The 20,793-nt window shown below is 45.5% G+C and overlaps 1 protein-coding gene across 1 annotated transcript in view; it reads left to right on the top strand.

Moving 5' to 3' along the window:
* The window catches only part of LOC133118612 (cilia- and flagella-associated protein 46), a 51,500-nt gene extending 35,127 nt beyond the window's left edge, over nucleotides 1-16,373 (top strand). The window contains exons 42-60 of the mRNA XM_061228725.1: nucleotides 509-715; nucleotides 1,087-1,209; nucleotides 1,655-1,834; nucleotides 2,234-2,413; nucleotides 2,619-2,716; nucleotides 5,344-5,420; nucleotides 6,264-6,424; nucleotides 6,798-6,889; nucleotides 7,371-7,447; nucleotides 8,769-8,936; nucleotides 10,702-10,778; nucleotides 11,167-11,227; nucleotides 11,605-11,640; nucleotides 12,748-12,850; nucleotides 13,130-13,242; nucleotides 14,016-14,097; nucleotides 14,295-14,431; nucleotides 15,909-16,022; nucleotides 16,190-16,373. Coding sequence (XP_061084709.1) covers nucleotides 509-715; nucleotides 1,087-1,209; nucleotides 1,655-1,834; nucleotides 2,234-2,413; nucleotides 2,619-2,716; nucleotides 5,344-5,420; nucleotides 6,264-6,424; nucleotides 6,798-6,889; nucleotides 7,371-7,447; nucleotides 8,769-8,936; nucleotides 10,702-10,778; nucleotides 11,167-11,227; nucleotides 11,605-11,640; nucleotides 12,748-12,850; nucleotides 13,130-13,242; nucleotides 14,016-14,097; nucleotides 14,295-14,431; nucleotides 15,909-16,022; nucleotides 16,190-16,299 — 2,196 coding nt within the window. The 3' untranslated portion in view covers nucleotides 16,300-16,373. The remainder of the gene's footprint in view (nucleotides 1-508; nucleotides 716-1,086; nucleotides 1,210-1,654; nucleotides 1,835-2,233; nucleotides 2,414-2,618; nucleotides 2,717-5,343; nucleotides 5,421-6,263; nucleotides 6,425-6,797; nucleotides 6,890-7,370; nucleotides 7,448-8,768; nucleotides 8,937-10,701; nucleotides 10,779-11,166; nucleotides 11,228-11,604; nucleotides 11,641-12,747; nucleotides 12,851-13,129; nucleotides 13,243-14,015; nucleotides 14,098-14,294; nucleotides 14,432-15,908; nucleotides 16,023-16,189) is intronic.
* The last annotated feature ends 4,420 nt before the right edge of the window (nucleotides 16,374-20,793 follow it).

The raw sequence follows: 20,793 nt of genomic DNA on the forward strand, positions 1-20,793 counted from the left end.
TCTGGTAACTCTTTAATAAGATACTATGAATTGGAATTCATATAGGAATTAAAAAGTCTAATGTATTTGTTAATGGTTAACTAATTATACGTTCATCCAATGGTTTTCTAATGTAAAAATATTAATGTAACATATACGTTAGTTATTAGCAAATGCGTTACACAGCATGCTTAATTCATGTATTTGTCCATAATTAACGAATGTGAACCGGGCCTGGTCCTTATCTTTGTTGCACGGGTAGCAATTGAAATTGTACTTCCCTCTAGGGTCTTTCAGCGCACTTATCCCCGGTTATGGGTATGCACTTTGTTGTACGTCGCTCTGGATAAGAGCGTCTGCCAAATGCCAATAATGTAATGTAATGTGAACTACTGCATTAGTTAATGCCGGTTCCTGAACCTGATTGTGAAGTGGGAGCGGGTTTCTGGCTGCGCTGGGCTTGGCGGCGTATCCAAACAGAGCTTGCGGTGCTCCAGTGCCAGACGCGGGGTGCTCTTCCTCCCCGCAGGAGTGGCAGACTGTCAGCCGGACCCTGGGGCAGACGGTTCTGACCCAGCTGCAGACGGCCGTCGGGCTCAGCGCAGACTGCGCGGAGGACAGAGCCGCCTCCCTGTGCATGCTGGGAAGGTGTCTGCATCTGCTGGCGGTGCGGAAGGATCCCCTGTTACACTCCAGCCAATGGGAGAGCCCAGATCCGGTCCCCACGTCTGCCGCCGTGAGTTGTCCCTCCAACACCCCCTCACTCCGGGGGACGACTTTTTACATAAATACTGATTTATACAGACATTTGACATACATTAAACTATATTTGGTTGGAAAGGGAAGTCAGTGTCATGCATGCAATTTGAACAAAAGTGAACAGAAAATAATGACAAAAAAATAATAATAACAAAATAACAATAATGATATTATTAACAATAATAGTTTTATCATATTCTTACAATATTTACAGTTTTAGTAATTCATTAATTCTGACAAAAGGTTTTCCTTTTCTTTTTTTCCTTCTTTTTATTTCTGTCTTATTTCTTATAATGATGATTTTTTAATGTGATCAAATATGAATACGAAATGGTCTTTTTTTTAAAGGATGGAAATGGGGAGGAGCCGAGTGTCTCTGCACTCACAGAGAAGGGGGCGGGGCCAGAGGAGAATCATGAACCCATAGGATCAGACCAGAGGAAGAGCACGCCCACATCTGCCAGACTGCAGGTCCGTCATATGACATCAGCTCATAGCACCTCTGTGCTTTAATGAGAGTGTTTATAATCTTAGCTACAGGTACCTCTGCTCTTTAACACGGATGTGTGTATGTGATGTTTTCATCAGGGTGTTCAGCATCTGTATTGACTTTAATCAGCGTCTTTTTACTTTCTCATTCCATGTACATATCTCACTGGTCTTTAATCAGGGTGATTATATCAGTGGCTATAGGTATCTCTGGTCTTTAATCAGGGTGATTACATCAGTGGCTATAGGTATCTCTGGTCTTTAATCAGGGTGATTACATCAGTGGCTATAGGTATCTCTGTGGCCTAATTAGGGTATAACTGGTATAGTAACCTTTTTTTCATATGCTTCTTGGTGGATGCTGTCTTTAATCTGGGGATGTTTGTGTCTGTGCGGGTAAATGATCTGCTTGTGGTCGTGTCTCCAGGCGAAGCGGGAGGCGGCTCAGCAGCTGTTTGCCCAGGCCAGTGAGACGCTAGCCCAGGCTGTTAGCCTGTGTCTGCAGCACCAGCTCACACACGTCCTGCCCACAGCCTGCCTGACTGCGCTCCAGTGCTACGGCCAGTACGACCCCAGTGCTGCCGGCCAGTACCTGGCCCTGTACCAGGTAACAGAGAAACTGTGTGTGTGTGTGTGGGTTTGCATATATATATATATATGTGTGTGTGTGTGTGTATGTGCGTGTTCATGTGTATATGTATGTGTATACATGTGTATAACGTCTGTGTTTGTGTTGTTTGAAGCCCTTTGTGTTGTGTTTTCAGAGCTGTCTGTGCTGTGTGGGTGTATAATGTGTGTGTGTGTGTTGGTGTTGTTTGAAGCCCATTGTGATGTGTTTTCAGAGCAGTGAGTGTGTACATGTGTATAATGTGTGTGTGTGTTTGTGTTGTGTTTTCAGAGCAGTGAGTGTGTACATGTGTATAACGTGTGTGTGTTTGTGTTGTGTTTTCAGAGCAGTGAGTGTGTACATGTGTATAACGTGTGTGTGTTTGTGTTGTGTTTTCAGAGCTGTCTGTGCTGTGGGCAGATGGCAGAGGTGTTAAGAGCAGCCTGCAGTGACAGCACTGAATCCCAGCTCTCCGCTCTGCTCAACCTTCACACCAACCTGCAGGGGTCAGCACAGAGAGGGGAGGCTGCCAGCACCCTGCTGGGGCCCACCAAGGACAGACTCACACGCCTGTCAAAGGTACACCACCTCGACACCACCAGAACAGCGCCTCAACACCACCTCGATACCTCCAGAACACAACCTCAGCACCGCCTAAATACCACCTGAACACCCGCTCGCCATCCAGTATATTGTGAATATCCACAGGATAACACTAATTAACACTAATTAATAAGAAAGGAATATCACGGTTTAAGAGTTAATTTAGTTTTTCTCCCAACAGGCATACGTACAGCTGAACATTAACCCAAACCACATGAGCATTGTGGGTGAGCTCCCCACCAGCTTCAAGATTCTGCTGCTTCAGCATTCTGAGGATGGGTAAGACTGAGACAGTGTTTTTTTTTTGGTATGAAATGTAGCTATTTTTTGGTCTTGTTCTTTGACTGACACACACTCTCACTATCACACACACTGGACCGTCTCCCTCATGCCAAATCAGGGTTTCTGGGTTGAAACATACAGTAGTGAAGCAAATGCATTGTGCACTGATAAAGCTACACTACATAAGATGCATTTTTGTTGGGTACTTGTAAAGAATTCAGTGTTATTAGAATTATGTTATTTAACCTTCCTGAAAAAAACTGCACATCCTAAATTGTATATTTCCGTGTTTGAATTCCACTCTTGCTTTGGGAGAGATGCCATGGAATTGCAATTGCAGACCAAGGGGGGGTGGTTAAGAACGGGTCATTAATTAACATTAAACGATGCCACGAACTTGAGCTGTTATTGCTTTCAGGGGAGCTGAGGTCTCTGTCAGTAGCCATTTCTGCGTCTTTGTGCGTTGACGCGTTCTCTCAGCAGCTTCCTCAGGAAGCACTCATTCTTTGGGTCGCCGTGACCAAGAGCCAACGGGACCGCGTGTGGCCTGTAGGGTAGTGGTTAAGGTGAATGACTGGGACACGCAAGGTTGGTGGTTCTAATCCCGGTGTAGCCACAATAAGATCCGCACAGCCGTTGGGCCCTTGAGCAAGGCCCTTAACCCTGCACTGCTCCAGGGGAGGATTGTCTCCTGCTTAGTCTAATCAACTGTACGTCGCTCTGGATAAGAGCGTCTGCCAATGCCAATAATGTAATGTAATGAAAACCTTTCCTGACTGTTATTGCTTATGACGTTGCTAATGTTGCTAGTGATCTAGTGACTCACAGAGGCTGAAGACTCACTGAAGCACAAATACAATCATGGAGTACTTCAAAATATCATGGCAGGGCACTTCTTTAACCTTTGATTTCCTTTCTGATATAATTTCACCGTGCATCGGTCATGCAGGAAGGCATGTTCTGGGTAATAATGTCACATATTTAAAGATGGCAGAAAGCTCTGGCCAGTAAATGCATTGAGTGATTCTTACATTTTTCTTGTCTCTATTAATCATGTGACGTCAACTAGGCTAGTTCAAGATCCACTCAGAAAAATAGCAAGCACAGTCGGTGCTCTCTGTTGCGAACATTTGAACATTATCTGAATATTATGTAAAAGCACAACCCATGCCCAAACAGCTAGTGAACACGTGCTGTTCCTGTACGTGTCACGTTTTAACTTGAAAAACTAAAAGGCTGCCGTTGTTCACATCTATTTATGATGTTGAGCAAGCATTGATTCAATAAAATGAACGGGAAACATGACATTTTACGAGAAATCCATTTCAGTTTGGCGGTCGCACTAATGACACGCGTGGGAACGATATAATGGCTGAACCTAGTGAAATACAAGATCAGCTGAATGACCTGCAAATGCTCCTCTTCACTGTTCCTTGTAACAATTTTATTTATTTATTTATTTTTAAAGATATTTTTTAGGCCTTTTTCAGCTTTATTGGACAGTATATAGTATAGAGAGACAGGAAGAACGGGAGCGAGAGAGAGGGGAAGACATGCGACAAATGTCAGACGGTCGGATTCGAACCGCCGACGTCGCGGCTCGCAATGAGCATGCGGTCAGTGCTCTACAGGCTGCGCCACCGAGACACCCAAGGACTGGACAATTTTGAATGAATTATTTTTATTTTAAAAATAGTTGTTACTTTGAAAGTTACCTAGTGGCTAAGGTACATGACTGGGACCCGGGAGTTGGTTGGTTCAAGCCCCGGTGTAGCCACAAGATCTGCACAACTGTTGGGCCCTTGAGCAAGGCCCTTAAACCCCGCATTGCTTCAGGGGGATTGTCCCTTGCTTAGTCAAATCAAGTGCAAGTAACTTTGGATAAAAGCATCAGCTAACTAACAAATTATTTATTATTATTCAAAGTTGTCTAAACATTGGTCTCCATACAATGAAATGGCGAACTTCTAGCAGAAAACAAATTGCAACATCGTACATCCATTGTCCTCTTTGTCATCAAACAATACGAGTATGTCATGCCTAATATAGTAGTAAAGTTTTGCAATAACAGCAGGTGCTGCAGGTCTACGCATTGCCTGGCTTTTAAATGGACTTTCATATCTTAAAATCCGTGCTTATTGCCGCGGCATTTTGCCATCTTTGTGAACGGGGCATGACCTGTATCGAGCTGCATTTGCATAAAAATGAGCCATTTTGACACTGAAATTTATGCAGATAACAATGACAATTCTCATGACCCAGACAGCACGCCATGGCACCCTGTGCCTGATAGGCACATGCTATTGTGCTATCCACCCACCTCAGGGGCTGTGTGAATTGTACATCATATTTGTGTGGTACTTGCTTTAATTGGAATAAAAGCATTACGGTCCTTTTGTGGATTCACTCTATTGTGTGTATGCAGAAAGAGAGAGAGTTTGACATCATCTTCATTGTGCTCCTGTTATTCAGACATTTAGCTCAGAACACAGAAATAAAGAAAATAAATCTTCTGAAATTTGTGGCTAAGCTGGGATCACCCTGTTTTATTTATCTTCAAAGAACCTGTGTGGGTGAGCGTGGATTAGCATATATGCTAATGCTGGTTTTGACTGTCGCCTCAGGGCTGCTCTCTACGGGGCCTGCTTTGAGAAGGGGAAGCCTGCGGACAGCCAGAGGGGAAAGAGTCTTCACCCGGCAGGTACGTGCTCTTCACCGTCTGGCATCTCGCTGTGTTAGAGAGCAGCCCTGGGCACCGAGGCCCGGGAGAGCAGCGGGGAGCGCTGGGTCTCACCGTTCCTCAGCAGCTCTCCTGGCCCTGTTTCCAGAGCCCGAGACCAAAAAACCCCCGCCGCTCTCCGAGACCGGCGCTGGGAAGCCTTGCATTAGCATTAGCATGGCAGCGTAGGGACGGTTTTAGCATACGGCCCGGGGGTTTCGGCGGAGGATAAATAAACATGCGGCGGCGTCCTGGGGGCGCGCGGAGCTGACATGCGGGGCGAGGAGACGCGCGGCGGGGGGGGGGGGAGCGGAATGCTAAGAGGGGCATGGGGCCCCGGACGACGCCAAGGTTAAGCAGCCCCTCGGACACGGGCGAGGCGTGTTCTGAGACACGGGCGAGGCGTGTTCTGAGGCACGCAGGCGGCGGGATGCATACCGATGCGTCACGTGACCTTTCCTGTGACCTGCCCGCGAGGTCCCGGCTCTGACACACGGGCGGAGAGAGAGAGAGAGGGGGGAGAGAGAGAGAGGGAGAGAGAGAGGGGGGGAGAGAGAGAGGGGGGGAGAGAGAGAGAGAGGGAGAGAGAGAGGGGGGGAGAGAGAGAGAGGGAGAGAGAGAGAGGGGGGAGAGAGAGAGAGAGGGGGAGAGAGAGAGAGGGGAGAGAGAGAGGGAGAGGGAGAGGGAAAGAGAGAGAGAGGGAGAGAGAGAGAGAGGGGGGAGAGAGGGAGAGGGAAAGAGAGAGAGAGGGAGAGAGAGGGAGAGGGGGAGGGGCGGAGAGGGACAGGCCTCTGGGAGCTGTTACACCCCTGCCCCTGTGTGCAGCAGGTACGCTGGACTGCAGCGCGGTCGCTAAGGTCGGCGTGTGCCCGGCGACCCTCTCCAGCCTCCGGGACCGCGCCCGTTCCTTCAAACGCGAAGCCGCGTGGGCGAGGGAGGGGGGCCAGCCTGCCGGGAACAGCACCCCGGCCGTGACATCACACCCGGTGAGCCATAAACAATACCTAAACCATGAGTAAGTGACCATCAGTGTGTTCACATCCTGCAGTTATCAGCCTCCATTCTGTCTGGTCTTGAGACTATAGTTAATTACTCTCATCTTTGTAAAATATAGTATTTCAATCACAGCAAGATCTCAGCCAAAACTAGGAATGTATCTGGGATTTTAAGGAAGTCTGAACAGAAACAGAGTGGGACACATGCTGTGATTGGCGGGAGTGCTTAGCTTGCCTTTCCTCACAGTTATACGCAGTTCTGAGAAATGAGGAGATTCATCTCCACTCCAGCCAGAGCCTTTGGATGGCTTCACCTGGCAGAACATCTTCTAACCTCCTTCCTCCTCTCCTTTTCCCCCTGCAGAGCGGCATGGCCTCTCAGTTCAGCGCTCTTGTGCAGGACATGGAGGGGTATCTCCTGCCCCTGCTCTCTCAGCTCCCTCTGTCCTGGGTCAGGTGAGTGCACAGGAAGTTAACTCACTGCTTTATGACGTCATCACCAGCCAGTCACATGTAACCTGACAGGAGCTGAATCTGCTGCATAACCTGCAGCTCCTGGCCTCTCCGTCCAACTCAGGGTCAAGCTCGGGTCAGAGGTCACGGCTAGAGGTCGACTTGTGTGCGAGTTGTTTGGGGGGTGTGTCAGTGTGTGTGAGGTGTTGGGTGTGTCTCAGTGTGTGTGAGATGTTTGTGTGTCTCAGTGTGTGTGAGATGCTATAGGGTTGTACAGGTGTCAATGCCAGCAGAGTGTGGTAGAGTAGTTTGTCCTGATTTATATTTCTGGTTTAAAGGCAAGAGCGTGTAACTTCACATTACCATAGACAACACCTGGAGTCCTGCCAATCTCTGTGAATGTCACCCTGCCATCGCTGCTAATCCCTGTCCATAGGCCTCCACTCCTCCTCCCAACCTTTGACCTTTTCTCTGTCACACACAGGGGCCGAGCCCCCACCACACACCTCTCGGAGAGCGTCAAACCCAGAGAAAAAGAGGAGAGGTCAGCCAGCGGCAAGGGTACGTACCGCACCCTCCGACTACACCTGTCCGTCTCCGCCCAGCAGCGAGCTAACAGTAACGACCGATTCCCGCTACACAATAGTGCTGAGTACACAAGAAAGGCACCGGAGCATCACTCTTTCAAAACTGCTCACATACATCCACTCACGACGGTTTGCCAAATGTGAGCTCGTTGCATGGACGGCTGTTGGTCACGTTTTGAGGAATCGATACCAACCCTGGCTGAACTGGAGTGTAAGGCCTGTAGGCGGCAATTAGAGGCAAAACAGAAAGTGAATGCTTTGGTTTTGGATCAACGGCTTTAAAATGTAATGAATATCGAAAACAATTCCTCTGTGGCCACTATGGATGGATATCAGATTCCTTTGCATCCTAGTAGTGCCAAGAGTTTAAGAAAACAGAAAAAGGCAAAGACTTATCAAAACACAGGAGTTGTGGCTGGATTTTAACACCAAGATGCCAAACCTGGTTTGCAGTTATCTCTGTGCTGTACTGTATTTGAGCTTTGATTCGGTCTATTACCACAGCAGTGATGTTCAGGGCTGTAGTACGGTTCCTGTGTGGAATGTTCTAGTGGACCCGGGTGTGAGTGTGGTTCTGTGTGTGTGTGTGGTGTGTGTGTGTGTGTGTGTGTGTGTGTGTCTCTGCAGTGCGTTCTCCAGTGGACCCGGGTGTGAGTGTGGTTCTGTGTGTGTCTCTGCAGTGCGTTCTCCAGTGGACCCGGGTGTGAGTGTGGTTCTGTGTGTGTCTCTGCAGTGCGTTCTCCAGTGGACCCGGGTGTGAGTGTGGTTCTGTGTGTGTCTCTGCAGTGCGTTCTCCAGTGGACCCGGGTGTGAGTGTGGTTCTGTGTGTGTGTCTGCAGTGCGTTCTCCAGTGGACCCGGGTGTGAGTGTGGTTCTGTGTGTGTCTCTGCAGTGCGTTCTCCAGTGGACCCGGGTGTGAGTGTGGTTCTGTGTGTGTGTCTGCAGTGCGTTCTCCAGTGGACCCGAGTGTGAGTGTGGTTCTGTGTGTGTGTCTGCAGTGCGTTCTCCAGTGGACCCGGGTGTGAGTCTGGTTCTGTGTGTTCTCCAGTGGACCCGGGTGTGAGTGTGGTTCTGTGTGTGTCTCTGCAGTGCGTTCTCCAGTGGACCCGGGTGTGAGTGTGGTTCTGTGTGTCTCTGCAGTGCGTTCTCCAGTGGACCCGGGTGTGAGTGTGGTTCTGTGTGTCTCTGCAGTGCGTTCTCCAGTGGACCCGGGTGTGAGTGTGGTTCTGTGTGTGTCTCTGCAGTGCGTTCTCCAGTGGACCCGGGTGTGAGTGTGGTTCTGTGTGTCTCTGCAGTGCGTTCTCCAGTGGACCCGGGTGTGAGTGTGGTTCTGCTGGTGGACATTGCGTTGATGGAGCTGCCTCTGGAGGCTCTGAGCGTCCTGCAGGAGGAGGGGGTGAGCTCTGTGTCTCGGGACTTCAGCATACAGCTGTTCCACGCTCGCCTGCAGAAAGACGAATCAGGTGAGTCCCCCAGCCCTGCTGCTCTGACCACTGCTCCAGACCACTGCTCCACACTGCTGCTCTGACCACTGCTCCACACTGCTGCTCCGACCATAGCTTCACACTGCTGCTCCGACCACAGCTTCACACTGCTAAGAAAATGCTTTTAAACTTTGAGATGTAAATTTGACTGTTGGCATATGGCCATGGAAGTCATGTGGTCTTTCAGTCAGGCTTAAACCTTTCCGAAAGATTTCCGTTTCAATTTGTTAATCGGTTTATACCCCGCCAAATTTGTGAATCCCTGATCAAATTTGAGTCCTAGTAATAACAGAAAACAAGGGTTCACCTCCCTAATCTCTAAAATTCATAATGACAAAGTGCTTTTATTTATACCATGAGATTAGAGTGTTTGACCGTCATAATCACAATAATTCATTAGTCCTTGCTAAATTCACATCACAGGACATGTAACTGCCACTGGATGTTGGCCAAAGTTAAGTGATCATGGCTCTAGTTTCCACGTCACGCCAGAGAAGAGAGGAAATGCAGTACAATGTTTTAAATCCCAGCATTCAGTGCAAAACAACATCAGTGAATTTACATAGTGCCTTTGAGTGTCTGATTGGGCTTTAGTTTGACACTTTCACCTTCACTGACACCAATATGTTGGAGCCGCTGGAGTGATGCACGGCAGCCATTTTGTGTCATTTTGTGAAAATACACCACAAAAAGGAGGAAGGATGGTGGAGTGTGATAAGAAGAACATGAGCTCCATGATCTCTCCTTCTGCACATAATGTGGTATAATAGTCTGTAATTACTGCTATCTTTTACTGCATTTTTCCTATTCTGTATTTTTTGGATGCAATGACAAAATGAGATACAACTGTCTTACATTTAATGTATGAATATTACATTTTAGGAGACTTCTGTTGCTTGTTCCCTTTGGTTTTTGTGAATAAATCCTACATACTCTACTGGTTATATTGACATTGTGAATAAATCCTACATACTCTACTGGTTATATTGACATTGTGAATACATCCTACATACTCTACTGGTTATATTGACATTGTGAATAAATCCTACATACTCCACAGCTTATATTGACATTTTTCAACAAGTGCATTTATCTGCTGTTAGTGACAACTATGTTTTCTATGTTCTCCCCCCTGGTGGAGTTGGCTAAACCTCTAAGGGGATTATCTGAAGGTATGAGGGAGCTCTGGGGAGAGAGCACCCTGCTAAAGAGAACAGCTCAAGCTATGTTTTGAAAGAGCTGGTAGCTGGATGACCAGTCAGACCATCTCCATACTAAACATGGTTTGACCAGCTCTGGCTGTGTTTTGAAACTGCTGGTAGCATTTTACACCAGGACATAAAAAGGGTCATTTCTGACAGGCAGGTATATATGAGGTTATATACCCACAGGCGTTAAAGGTTAACCACAAAATCTGGGGGAAAGTCCTGAGATCTCTTTTCTGATAACCCAAAAGTTACTCTCACATTATGTTGACTGTGGCAGTTGTTTTTGTTTTTTGAAGTTGAAACGGTGATTGCAGTTGGTAGTCTGGATGCTGCCGTCTGCACAGAGAGCAAAAACCGCGATTGATAGAAAGGTTATTTAATTAAACAGAAAAGTTTTTTTGATTATGTCACACAGACATTAATCCCAAATATTAATTTAGCATCCAGGTGAGTCTGAAGATTATGTTTAGACGTGCATCCTCATTTCTGCTTGGTCACTGAAGCGGGGCTGAAAATGTCATCGCTGTTTCTTCCAGTTGAAAGTGAGAGGAAGGAGGCTGGAGGGGGGAGAGGGGGAAAGGTGCGGGCGGATCAGAGCAAGGCCTTCAAAGGGGTGAGTTGTGCTTATTCATCTGCTCCTGAAGATACAGCAGCACCCCCTGCCTTTTAACTGCACTTTCCAATCAGTCACACAATGTGCAGTTAATAACCTTCCTGCGTTTGGAGTTCTGATGGTATTTACATATCTCATTCTTTCTCTCTCTCCCCCCTTCTCCTCTTTCTCTCACTTTCTCTCTCCCCCCCCACCCTTTCTCCTCTTTCTCTCGCCGTGGCTCCTCCTGTCTTTTTCTTTGCCTGCGTCCCTTTTGCTCAATCTCTCCACTTTTCTTTCACCTTCTGTCTTCGCTTATCTCTCTCGATCTCCTCTCTCTGTGTGTATTACAGAGAGTGTGTGACATGTATGACGTGTGCTTGCTCATGGGATCTATTTCCTGACCCAGGTGCCCGTGAATCGAGTGCTGCCTCCAGACTCCCTCCCTGTGGACACGCACAACGTCAAATGTATCCTTCCGCCTCTCGCACGCAAGCCTGCACACGGTCTTAGCACCGCTAGCTTTTCAAAACAGTCACCCAATCCCATTAGCCCTGCGCTACGCAGCTGTGTCTTACTTACACACCACTTAGACGTGTGTATTTTTCACTTAGATGCGAGCATCCTTAAAGCTGCTTAGTAAATCTGGATTGTAGTGTGAAGCCCAGGGCTGGTTACCTTTCTGGTGACACAGACAGCTATACTATACTATACTATACTATACTATACATGTTTGTTACATGAACAGGAAACAGGTTTGTTTGGAGGAAACGTGTAGGGATGGAAGCCAAGCCTTCTTATTTGTAACTTTTTAATCCAAACGATATTCCTATACGTACTCCTGCAGATGTGGTGGACCCTTACAATGAAGCGGGTGAAACTGGTGAGCAAACAGGCCTGCAGTTTTGCGTCCAGTCCTAAAGGAAGGGTGTGCAGTGGTATATCAGTACCAGTATCCAGTGTTCTGTTCAGTGTGTGAGACATCTAGTAGATATGTTTTCCTGCAAAGGTGAACGATATGTTCAAGTATGACCATTTATCCCAGAAATGGCTGCTCTAGCATCTCCTCATCCCTGTGCTGGTATGGACGACAGATTTTAAATGGCTGCCGTGATTAAACGAGATGACTCTCACGCTTTGCTCGTGAGAAAAAGTGACGTTCGGCACAGATTTTATGAACACACAAAATCTAAACTGTGGTAATGATACAGTCCAGCAGAACTCTACAGGATAAACAGTGCCCTTCATGTGTTGGCTGTTCTTAGTTGCGTAGTCTCTCTGTCATTAATGCCGACTCCAGTGCACTATGAAGCCAGGTGCAGGATATGCATTTTCTACATTTCGAAATAAAATCCTCACTATACGTAAGTAGGGATATTGTAGTGTTTCTTTCTGACTTTCGTATCCATTCCTCATAAATTGCTTTTTGAATGTTATGCATTAAACTAGAAGGCAGGGGTTTTTGTTTCATTTATTTATTTCATTTATTTATTCTTTTTCTGTACCAGAAGACCTTGGAGGTCTCCGCAGAGAGAATCTCTCAGTGATTAATGTTCTGTTTTCTGAAACGTGTCAGGGTGTAGACCATCTGCGCCTGCCTCACTCCCTCTCCACGAAAATGTCCTTTCTCCATTTCTCCAATTCCTCTCCCAGAATAAAATGTGCGTTACTCCTGCGCTCACAGGCCAAATTGACTCTCTGCTTCTCTGCAGACGCTTTAATTCACAAAATCCTGTGTATATTTATACCTTCATGTTCAGCATTGATTGGCAGAGAGCAGGTTTGCGCTGTAAGCACAGGTGTTATCCATTAGCGGTAATCATCAGTTCTTCCTGTACACGGGGTGAGCGAGTTTATTCCCAGCGTTGTGTGAAAGGGACTACACGTCTCCGCAGACTAAGACATCTCCACAGGCTGAAACGGAGGAATGTGGCTGTGTGAGAGTGGAACGGGTAGAGCCGCTTCTGACCCTCCCTTCCCCTCTCTCCAGGAGGGGGCGGTCCCGTGCAGGGAATGGGGCGGATCTTAGAGGCGTACGGACAGCAGATGACCGCCCTATGGGAGGGGATTCTGGGCCCGGAGCACTTGCCCAGGTCAGGGTCATGTGACCGTGACACAGTATCAGTAACGTGTGTTATGGGTCAATGGGAGCTTCAGTTATAGGCTTAGAATTTCACTCTTCGGAAACACATCATTTCTGTTCATAATTTTGTTTGTAATGGTAAATGTACGTATGGTTCTTCTGACATTATTGCCTGATAATAATATTTTGTGCGGTTGAGTGTACAATATTATCTAATGTTATAAATAACAGTATTATCAATAATATCTACATGTTGGAGAAGTTGTTGATTTTTTTCCTTGCCTTGTAGTCTGGATGAACTAGAACACCTGTTGGGAAACTGCAGTGGCTTCATCTTCAATGGAACCGAGCGTTTCTTGGCTAGCGTCCCCGCATCCAGAATCTTATCATTACAGCTTTCAGGTGCGTTAGCTGTGCCATTTAACCCGCTAATCTATACAAGCATGCATGTTACAGTGAACACCTGCCCAACATGTCATTCTACATTTTAAAGCCTATTATTATACATAATTTCTTCCAGCTAGCTGGTATTCATTAATGTCACATCTACATGAGAATAGCAGACCTATTAACATTTCTCATGACCCATATTTATGTCTGTGGGATTTTCATTTGAAGCCTTAAATCAAATTAAACTTGACAAGCAATCCAAAATCCAAAGTATTCCAACTGTCATACACTGTTTAAATCAACATTGCAATGCATTTGAGAACAGAAGATTCTTAAATAGAAAGGCAGAATTATGAGGAGTGGAGATTGTTCTCCTTATTTTAATTAGAGATGGAACAATGTGGATTGAATCCCAGTGAAATGTCCATGCTGGAAATGTTAAGGGCTGTCAGTCTTACTATATAACCTGCAATGGCTCTTTCAACACATTCACTACTAAAGACCTCAAACATTAGTTAGTCTCGTGTCTTCAGGGACCTGAAACAGGATGTTATGTATGGATACACACACACACACACAGGCACACACACACACACACACACACACACACACACACTCATACAGTCAGCTTTAGATGATGCTGGAAGTATAGCATCCTGCTGGATTCATGGATTCATGCTGTGACTTCTTATTGAACAGCACTAGCAGTGGATCACATTTAGAGTCCAGGTATCACAGGAAGCAGAGTTTACAGTGTGAATATTGGGTTCTGATTGGTCTTTCAGACTGCCAGATGGTCATGCTGTTTGACCAGGCTCAGACCAGCAGCAGTGCACTCAGGCAGACCAAGCTGGATGAGCTAAAGAGGTAATGAATGCACTTCCTGTTTCCTGTCTCTCATCCCCCCTCAGACTCTCACTCACCTCTGTGCTGTTTATGACAGTGAGTGCTACCGGTCTCAGGAAACCAAGAGCCCTTCTGAATGGCTGTTTCTGTTTGTAAATACTGAATGAAGTGGATGTGCTTCCATTGTAAATGCGCCTGACCCACTTCCCCCGTTCCAGCCCGGAGCAGCTGGCCCTGCAGGGACCCCTGTGGACCGCAGCCCTCCTGAGCCTGGCCGGGGTGCGCGCCATCACACTCAACCAGTGGCACAGCACCTTCCAGAACAACACGCGCAACATGGACAGCCTGCTGGAGAGTGAGCATGACACACGCAACCCACATACAGTACACATCACACGCACATCACTCCAGGGGCAGGGCTGTACGTGTATGAGGGTATCGTATCTGGGGTACAATATCTGAGGGTATAGTATCTGATGGTACAGTATCTGATGGTTTAGTATCTGAGGGTGTTGTATCTGATGGTATAGTATCTGATGGTACAGTATCTGATGGTTTAGTATCTGAGGGTGTTGTATCTGATGGTGTAGTATCTGATGGCACAGTATCTGAGGGTATAGTATCTGAGGGTGTTGTATCTGATGGTATAGTATCTGATGGTACAGTATCTGATGGTTTAATATCTGAGGGTGTTGTGTCTGATGGTGCAGTATCTCAGGGTATAGTATCTGATGGTACAGTATCTCAGGGTATTGTATCTGATGGTGCAGTATCTGATGGTTTAGTATCTGAGGGTACAGTATCTGAGGGTATAGTATCTGATGGTACAGTATCTGAGGGTGCAGTATCTGAGGGTATAGTATCTGAGGGTATAGTATCTGATGGTACAGTATCTGATGGTGCAGTATCTGATGGTTTAGTATCTGAGGGTGTTGTATCTGATGGTATAGTATCTGATGGTACAGTATCTGATGGTTTAGTATCTGAGGGTGTTGTATCTGATGGTGTAGTATCTGATGGCACAGTATCTGAGGGTATAGTATCTGAGGGTATAGTATCTGATGGTATAGTATCTGATGGTGCAGTATCTGAGGGTATAGTATCTGAGGGTGTTGTATCTGATGGTGTAGTATCTGATGGCACAGTATCTGAGGGTATAGTATCTGATGGTATAGTATCTGATGGTGCAGTATCTGAGGGTATAGTATCTGAGGGTATAGTATCTGATGGTGCAGTATCTGATGGCACAGTATCTGAGGGTATAGTATCTGAGGGTATAGTATCTGATGGTATAGTATCTGATGGTGCAGTATCTGAGGGTATAGTATCTGAGGGTATAGTATCTGATGGTACAGTATCTGAGGGTACAGTATCTGATGGTATAGTATCTGATGGTACAGTATCTGATGGTCCGCTCTGCTGCAGGTCTGCTGAAGGTGGGTGTGGCCTCAGTATCCCTCAGTATCTGAGGGTGCAGTATCTGAGGGTATAGTATCTGATGGTACAGTATCTGATGGTTTAGTATCTGAGGGTGTTGTATCTGATGGTGTAGTATCTGATGGCACAGTATCTGAGGGTATAGTATCTGAGGGTATAGTATCTGATGGTATAGTATCTGATGGTGCAGTATCTGAGGGTATAGTATCTGAGGGTATAGTATCTGAGGGTATAGTATCTGATGGTATAGTATCTGATGGTGCAGTATCTGATGGTTTAGTATCTGAGGGTATAGTATCTGAGGGTGCAGTATCTGAGGGTACAGTATCTGAGGGTACAGTATCTGATGGTATAGTATCTGATGGTACAGTATCTGATGGTCCGCTCTGCTGCAGGTCTGCTGAAGGTGGGTGTGGCCTCAGGCCAAGCTGTGCATGCACTGCGGCAGGGGACCACAAAGAGCTGCGCTGCGTCTGAGGAGAGAGAGCCAGGGGACGACTGCCAGAAAGGTACTGTGTGTGAGAGAGAGAGAGAGTGTGTGAGTGTATGTGTTTATGTCTGTGAGTGTGTGTATGTGTGAGAGAGTGAGTGTGTGTGTCTATGTCTGTGAGTGAGTGTGTAGTTAGTTAGTTCTTTAGTTAGTTAACCTGCTCATCATCATTTCTTTCTGTTGCAGGGTCTGTAGTTCCTGAGTTCTCTGAAGTGACCGGGGGAAGTTCTCACTCTGCCTCACCCTCCATTTTCAATCACATCATCTACGGCCTGCCTAATTTAGTCCTGACATGATTCAGTTCACATCTACGGCCTGCCTAATTGAATAATTTTGTTAGAGTTTAGCTACAAAGTACTAACCGTTATATTCAGAAAAAAAAGAGAAACATGTTCCATTATTTATTGCTCTGCACAGAAATATGGCCCTCATGGCAGTGGTGCCAGGGAGAGGGCTATGCTGGGGCAGCAGGCCAGAGCTCGCTCTGATGGGGCAGTTCTCACTGGGTTTCAGGGCCTGGACACAGATATCAAACCGGAATGACCCAATAAAACTCTGTAAACAGTGATCCCTAGGCAGGCTGGGGGCAGGGATGTTTTGAGTGGTCATATTGCTATGGTTCCGTCGGGGGTCAAAGTTTTTTGTCGTATTGTCTTGTTGATCTGTTTTGTATCTGTACAAAACCAAGCAACACTCCTCTTCCTGCATCGTCAGCAACACTTATCAACGCTGTAATCAACGCTTAATTCTGGTGATTCTCACTGCTTTTACTGTTACACATTAACACCTTCCTTGAATCCTTACTCAGGAGCAATAATAGTATATCCTTGTGATTTATTTGATTCATGTGATAAATGTGATTTCTTTTTAGCTTTTAAGGATGGATTTGTGAGTTTTGTTTACCTGTGTTACTGTGTTACGTTTTATTATCGCCCATTGTGGTATTATTTCTATCCAGCTCTTACAGTTTTTCATATTTGTTTTAGCTTCTTTTATTTAAGTGTTTGGCATTATATGGTTTTGTATCTAATAGAGCCCCTCACACCTCAGGGGTTTTTTATCTGTTTCTGAATGGTAATAAATGATAATAAGCTTGGATATTTGGCATTGCCCGAGTTTCTTGCTTTAATTATGTGCAGTCCCATCAAATTATTGGAACATAAAGGCCAATTCCTTTTTTTTTTATCGTCCATAAAAAGGGTTAACTGGTTTTTAAGAGAGGTCAAACACTGAGTGAGGTCACACTGACCCCAAACATGATAGGAGGGTTAAGTAAATTAAAGTAAATAACACTTAATATTTGGTAGCATATCCCTTGCTTGCAATAACTGCATCAAGCCTGCGACCCACTGACATCACCAAACTGTTGTATTGTTATTTTGTGATGCTTTTCCAGGCTTTTATTGTAGCCCCATTCAGTTGTTGTTTGTTTCGAAGGGTTTTTGCCTCTTCAGGAGGTGAAATGCAAGCTCAATTTGTTTATGGTCTGGTCATTGACTTGGCCAGTCTAAAACCTTCCACTTTTGCTCCCTAATGAAGTCCTTTGTTGTGTTGGCAGTGTGTTTTCGGTCATTGTCTTGCTGCATGATTTCTCCCAATTAGTTTGGATGCATTTCTCTGTATGTTGGCAGATAGAATGTTTTTGTAGGCTTCTGAATTCGTCCTGCTGCTACCATAGTTACATCATCAATGAAGATTAGTGAGCCCAAACCAGAAGCAGCAAAAATACGAGGAAATAAAAGTTCAAATTCGGATCTGTCATCTCATGTTTTGACCTCAAACTCAATTGTCTTTAATGTATAGCTGAAACAAAGGAATTGACGTTGTTGGTCCAATACTTTTGGAGGGGACTGTATACGTGCACTTGTGTATGCATGCTTGTGTGTGTGTGGGTGTGTGTGTATACCTGTCCTTGGGTGTTGGGTGGCCTGCGGGTGTTCCGCCTGTTAAACTCTTCAGCTGATAAAAGTTGGTAATCTTATCTTTATTGATTAGGCATACAGCAGTACAAGAGCTTATCTGGTTTCCAAGTGTCTGACACTTGCCATATCTCAGTGGAGTTAGGGCAGCGTTATTGCATGGAAACCCACCGTGTACACATTCCTCTCCCTGGCGATGGATGAACAGTGTTTGTGTGTGTGTGTATGTGCGTGCTTGGGTAACCAGCTTGAGGGCATATTCTCACAGAAGAGGAGTCGACACTAAAACAAGAGTCATGGTGAAGTCTAAAAAGCAAAAAGGTTCTTTTCCATCAGAAGCAGGTGTGATTCTTGATTCCAGTTTTCGTGTACTTCTATTTAGGATGTATGTATGCGCTTATATACTTGTCTTTAGGATGTATGTATTCACTTACATACAAGCATCGATTGCTGTGCTCTGATTGTACTCTACAGATCCTGCTGGAGATGTAGACTTTATACATATACATGTTGATGTTCATTTGTCAATATCATCTTTGGTGGGTTAAATTACACTTCATTGATCAGATATACCAGTTATATATTCTGACAGATACAGGCTGACCTCAAAATGTCAGTTACTGCTGAGTGAAGTATGTATTTTTATGAAGTGTATATGCATCTAGTTTGTGTACTCAAAGAGACTTAGTTATTAAAGGGTATGCTGTAAATTATAAGCTTTTAATCCTCAATTTCCCCATGTTTGTGGTTATATTTGGCGGTTTTTAATCAGAGCAGTCTTATTGCTAAATCTTTTCCGTCTTGGCTTGGTGTGTAAATGTTTCCTCGCACGGAGAGCTAGTGGAGAGTTAAATGCATTGAGGTTAAGCCGTTATATTGGCACTTGTTAAACTGCTGGAATGTGATGTTTAATTGAAGCCTCCTGTAAAAGGGGAAGTGGTTCCAGACTGGGACATTGTGACGCAGAGGCTGACAGCGACATTGAAGGTATGCTCGCTCCTCAGGTGTGACTGGAGTCTCCCAAAATAAATATCCTTCCTTCAAGAACGAGTCTGAAGCTGTTAACTGCAACTTCCCTTGGAATATGTTAAAAAAAAATAAAAAAGTAAAGTTTGAAAGTAGTATTTATTTAATGAAGGGTTTAAGCTGATTACGTGCGTGCACCACACATAGAATCACAATGAGGCTCATTTATGATTGTCATCAGGAAGGCTGAGCGCAATCCACAATCTCAACGGACGTTAATTTTTAGACTTCCTTGGAAATTAATTTCCTTGAAAATTAATTTTTGTTCCTTTTGTTATTTAAGGATTACATTTTCCAAATGTAACCTGAAAGCGCAGTAATGTTCCCTTTGGGTATAAGTGAGTACAAAAAAAATACAAATTAATTATATTTTGCTGGCTAGGGGTACAATTGTATGCACCTATAGGGTACCACCTCAGCAACAATCAATTGTTCCTTTTTAGGAACTTTTCGTACCTTCTGAGAGTATACATCGCCATTGTTATCCTGATTAAATATTCCTCTGGTTTGGTTCTACACTGACATGCCTTTGAGATATCCCATCATCCCCTTCTTTCAGGAGAGAGTGAGGTCATCGCCCTGCGGCGGGCGTGTCACAAGCTGGACGGGGCGAGACAGGTGCAGGAGAGAGAGGCCCAGACAACCATCCATCGACAGAGGTCAGACGCCCCAGTGCTAACCCTGTCTAATAGCACCACTGTTAGCCATCCCCACCAGTTTAACGGTGCCACTGGTGGCCACTCACACCTCTTTGAGTGTTACTGTTAGCCACTCCTACCAGTTTAAAGAATAGTCACGTTATTCTCCTGATGCACTCCTGATGACATTTTGTAGTGGAATGATCAAGCATTCAGAAGGGTTTATTGTGGTGACTGAACACTGGAAATGTAAACGGCATTAAATAAACTGCCCAGCTAACACAAAACTTTCTCACAATGTGGCTGGGAGTTCGGATTATATGATGGTGTGAGTACAAGGCCTCCATTTATTATTCTATCTTTCTAGTCTTTAATTGTATAAAATTGTTAAGAAAATGCTCTGCCACCTCTTCTTTAAGATTAGCTGAGCTTTGATATATGTATTTTATTCATAACCCGTATTTTCTGTAATTTTTTTCAATCCTCCAAGACAGTTATTTTTCATTAATTATTGTCTGGCCCAAACTGTCTCTGGTGTTGGAGCATGCTCAGTGCGGCGAGCACAGTGGTGTGTATCTCTCACGAGCCACAAGCCACAGGTGTGATAAAAGCAGTGTAATCTTGCCGAGATAGGCTGGGATATGGGCTCCTGTGGAGGGGAAGGGGTACAGTAACTGTACCATCACAAAAATACATCTTATATCTCTGGAGGTGACCTTACAGTCTCAGTCCCAACCTTACTGAGGTGTTCTGAAACCTGATGGAGGTTCTGGACCAGCTCTTCAGTCCCCTTTCCAACACTGCAGTCTGTTTTTTCTTCTGGTTTCCTAAGGGGCCCCGGACAAGCTGAGGGGGCCCGGACAAGCATGAAGAACAGCAGCAATATACACAGACACACACGCATGACACACAAACACACCCAATATACCAAAAATACACCTCATCCAATAAACACCCTCTATTGCTGCAGGAAAACACCTCCCTGTCCTGTGCAGACATGATCTGGGTGTGATCATAAACATTTGAGTGTTGGGGCACTCGGAGGTGTTTGGGGATTTCAGGGGGAGTCTGTTTCTGAGAGGATAAATCTGGCAGGCAGGAGACCTGACAGGCACGGGTGATTAATGTGGCTGTGGAAGCAGCTCGGGCGTGTGATCCGGTGCGTCTCCCTCACCGACCCGCACACTTACCCGCCCGCACTTCCCCT

The sequence above is a fragment of the Conger conger genome, chromosome 18, assembly GCF_963514075.1.
Source record: "Conger conger chromosome 18, fConCon1.1, whole genome shotgun sequence".
In the NCBI taxonomy this organism is placed as follows: Eukaryota; Metazoa; Chordata; class Actinopteri; order Anguilliformes; family Congridae; genus Conger; species Conger conger.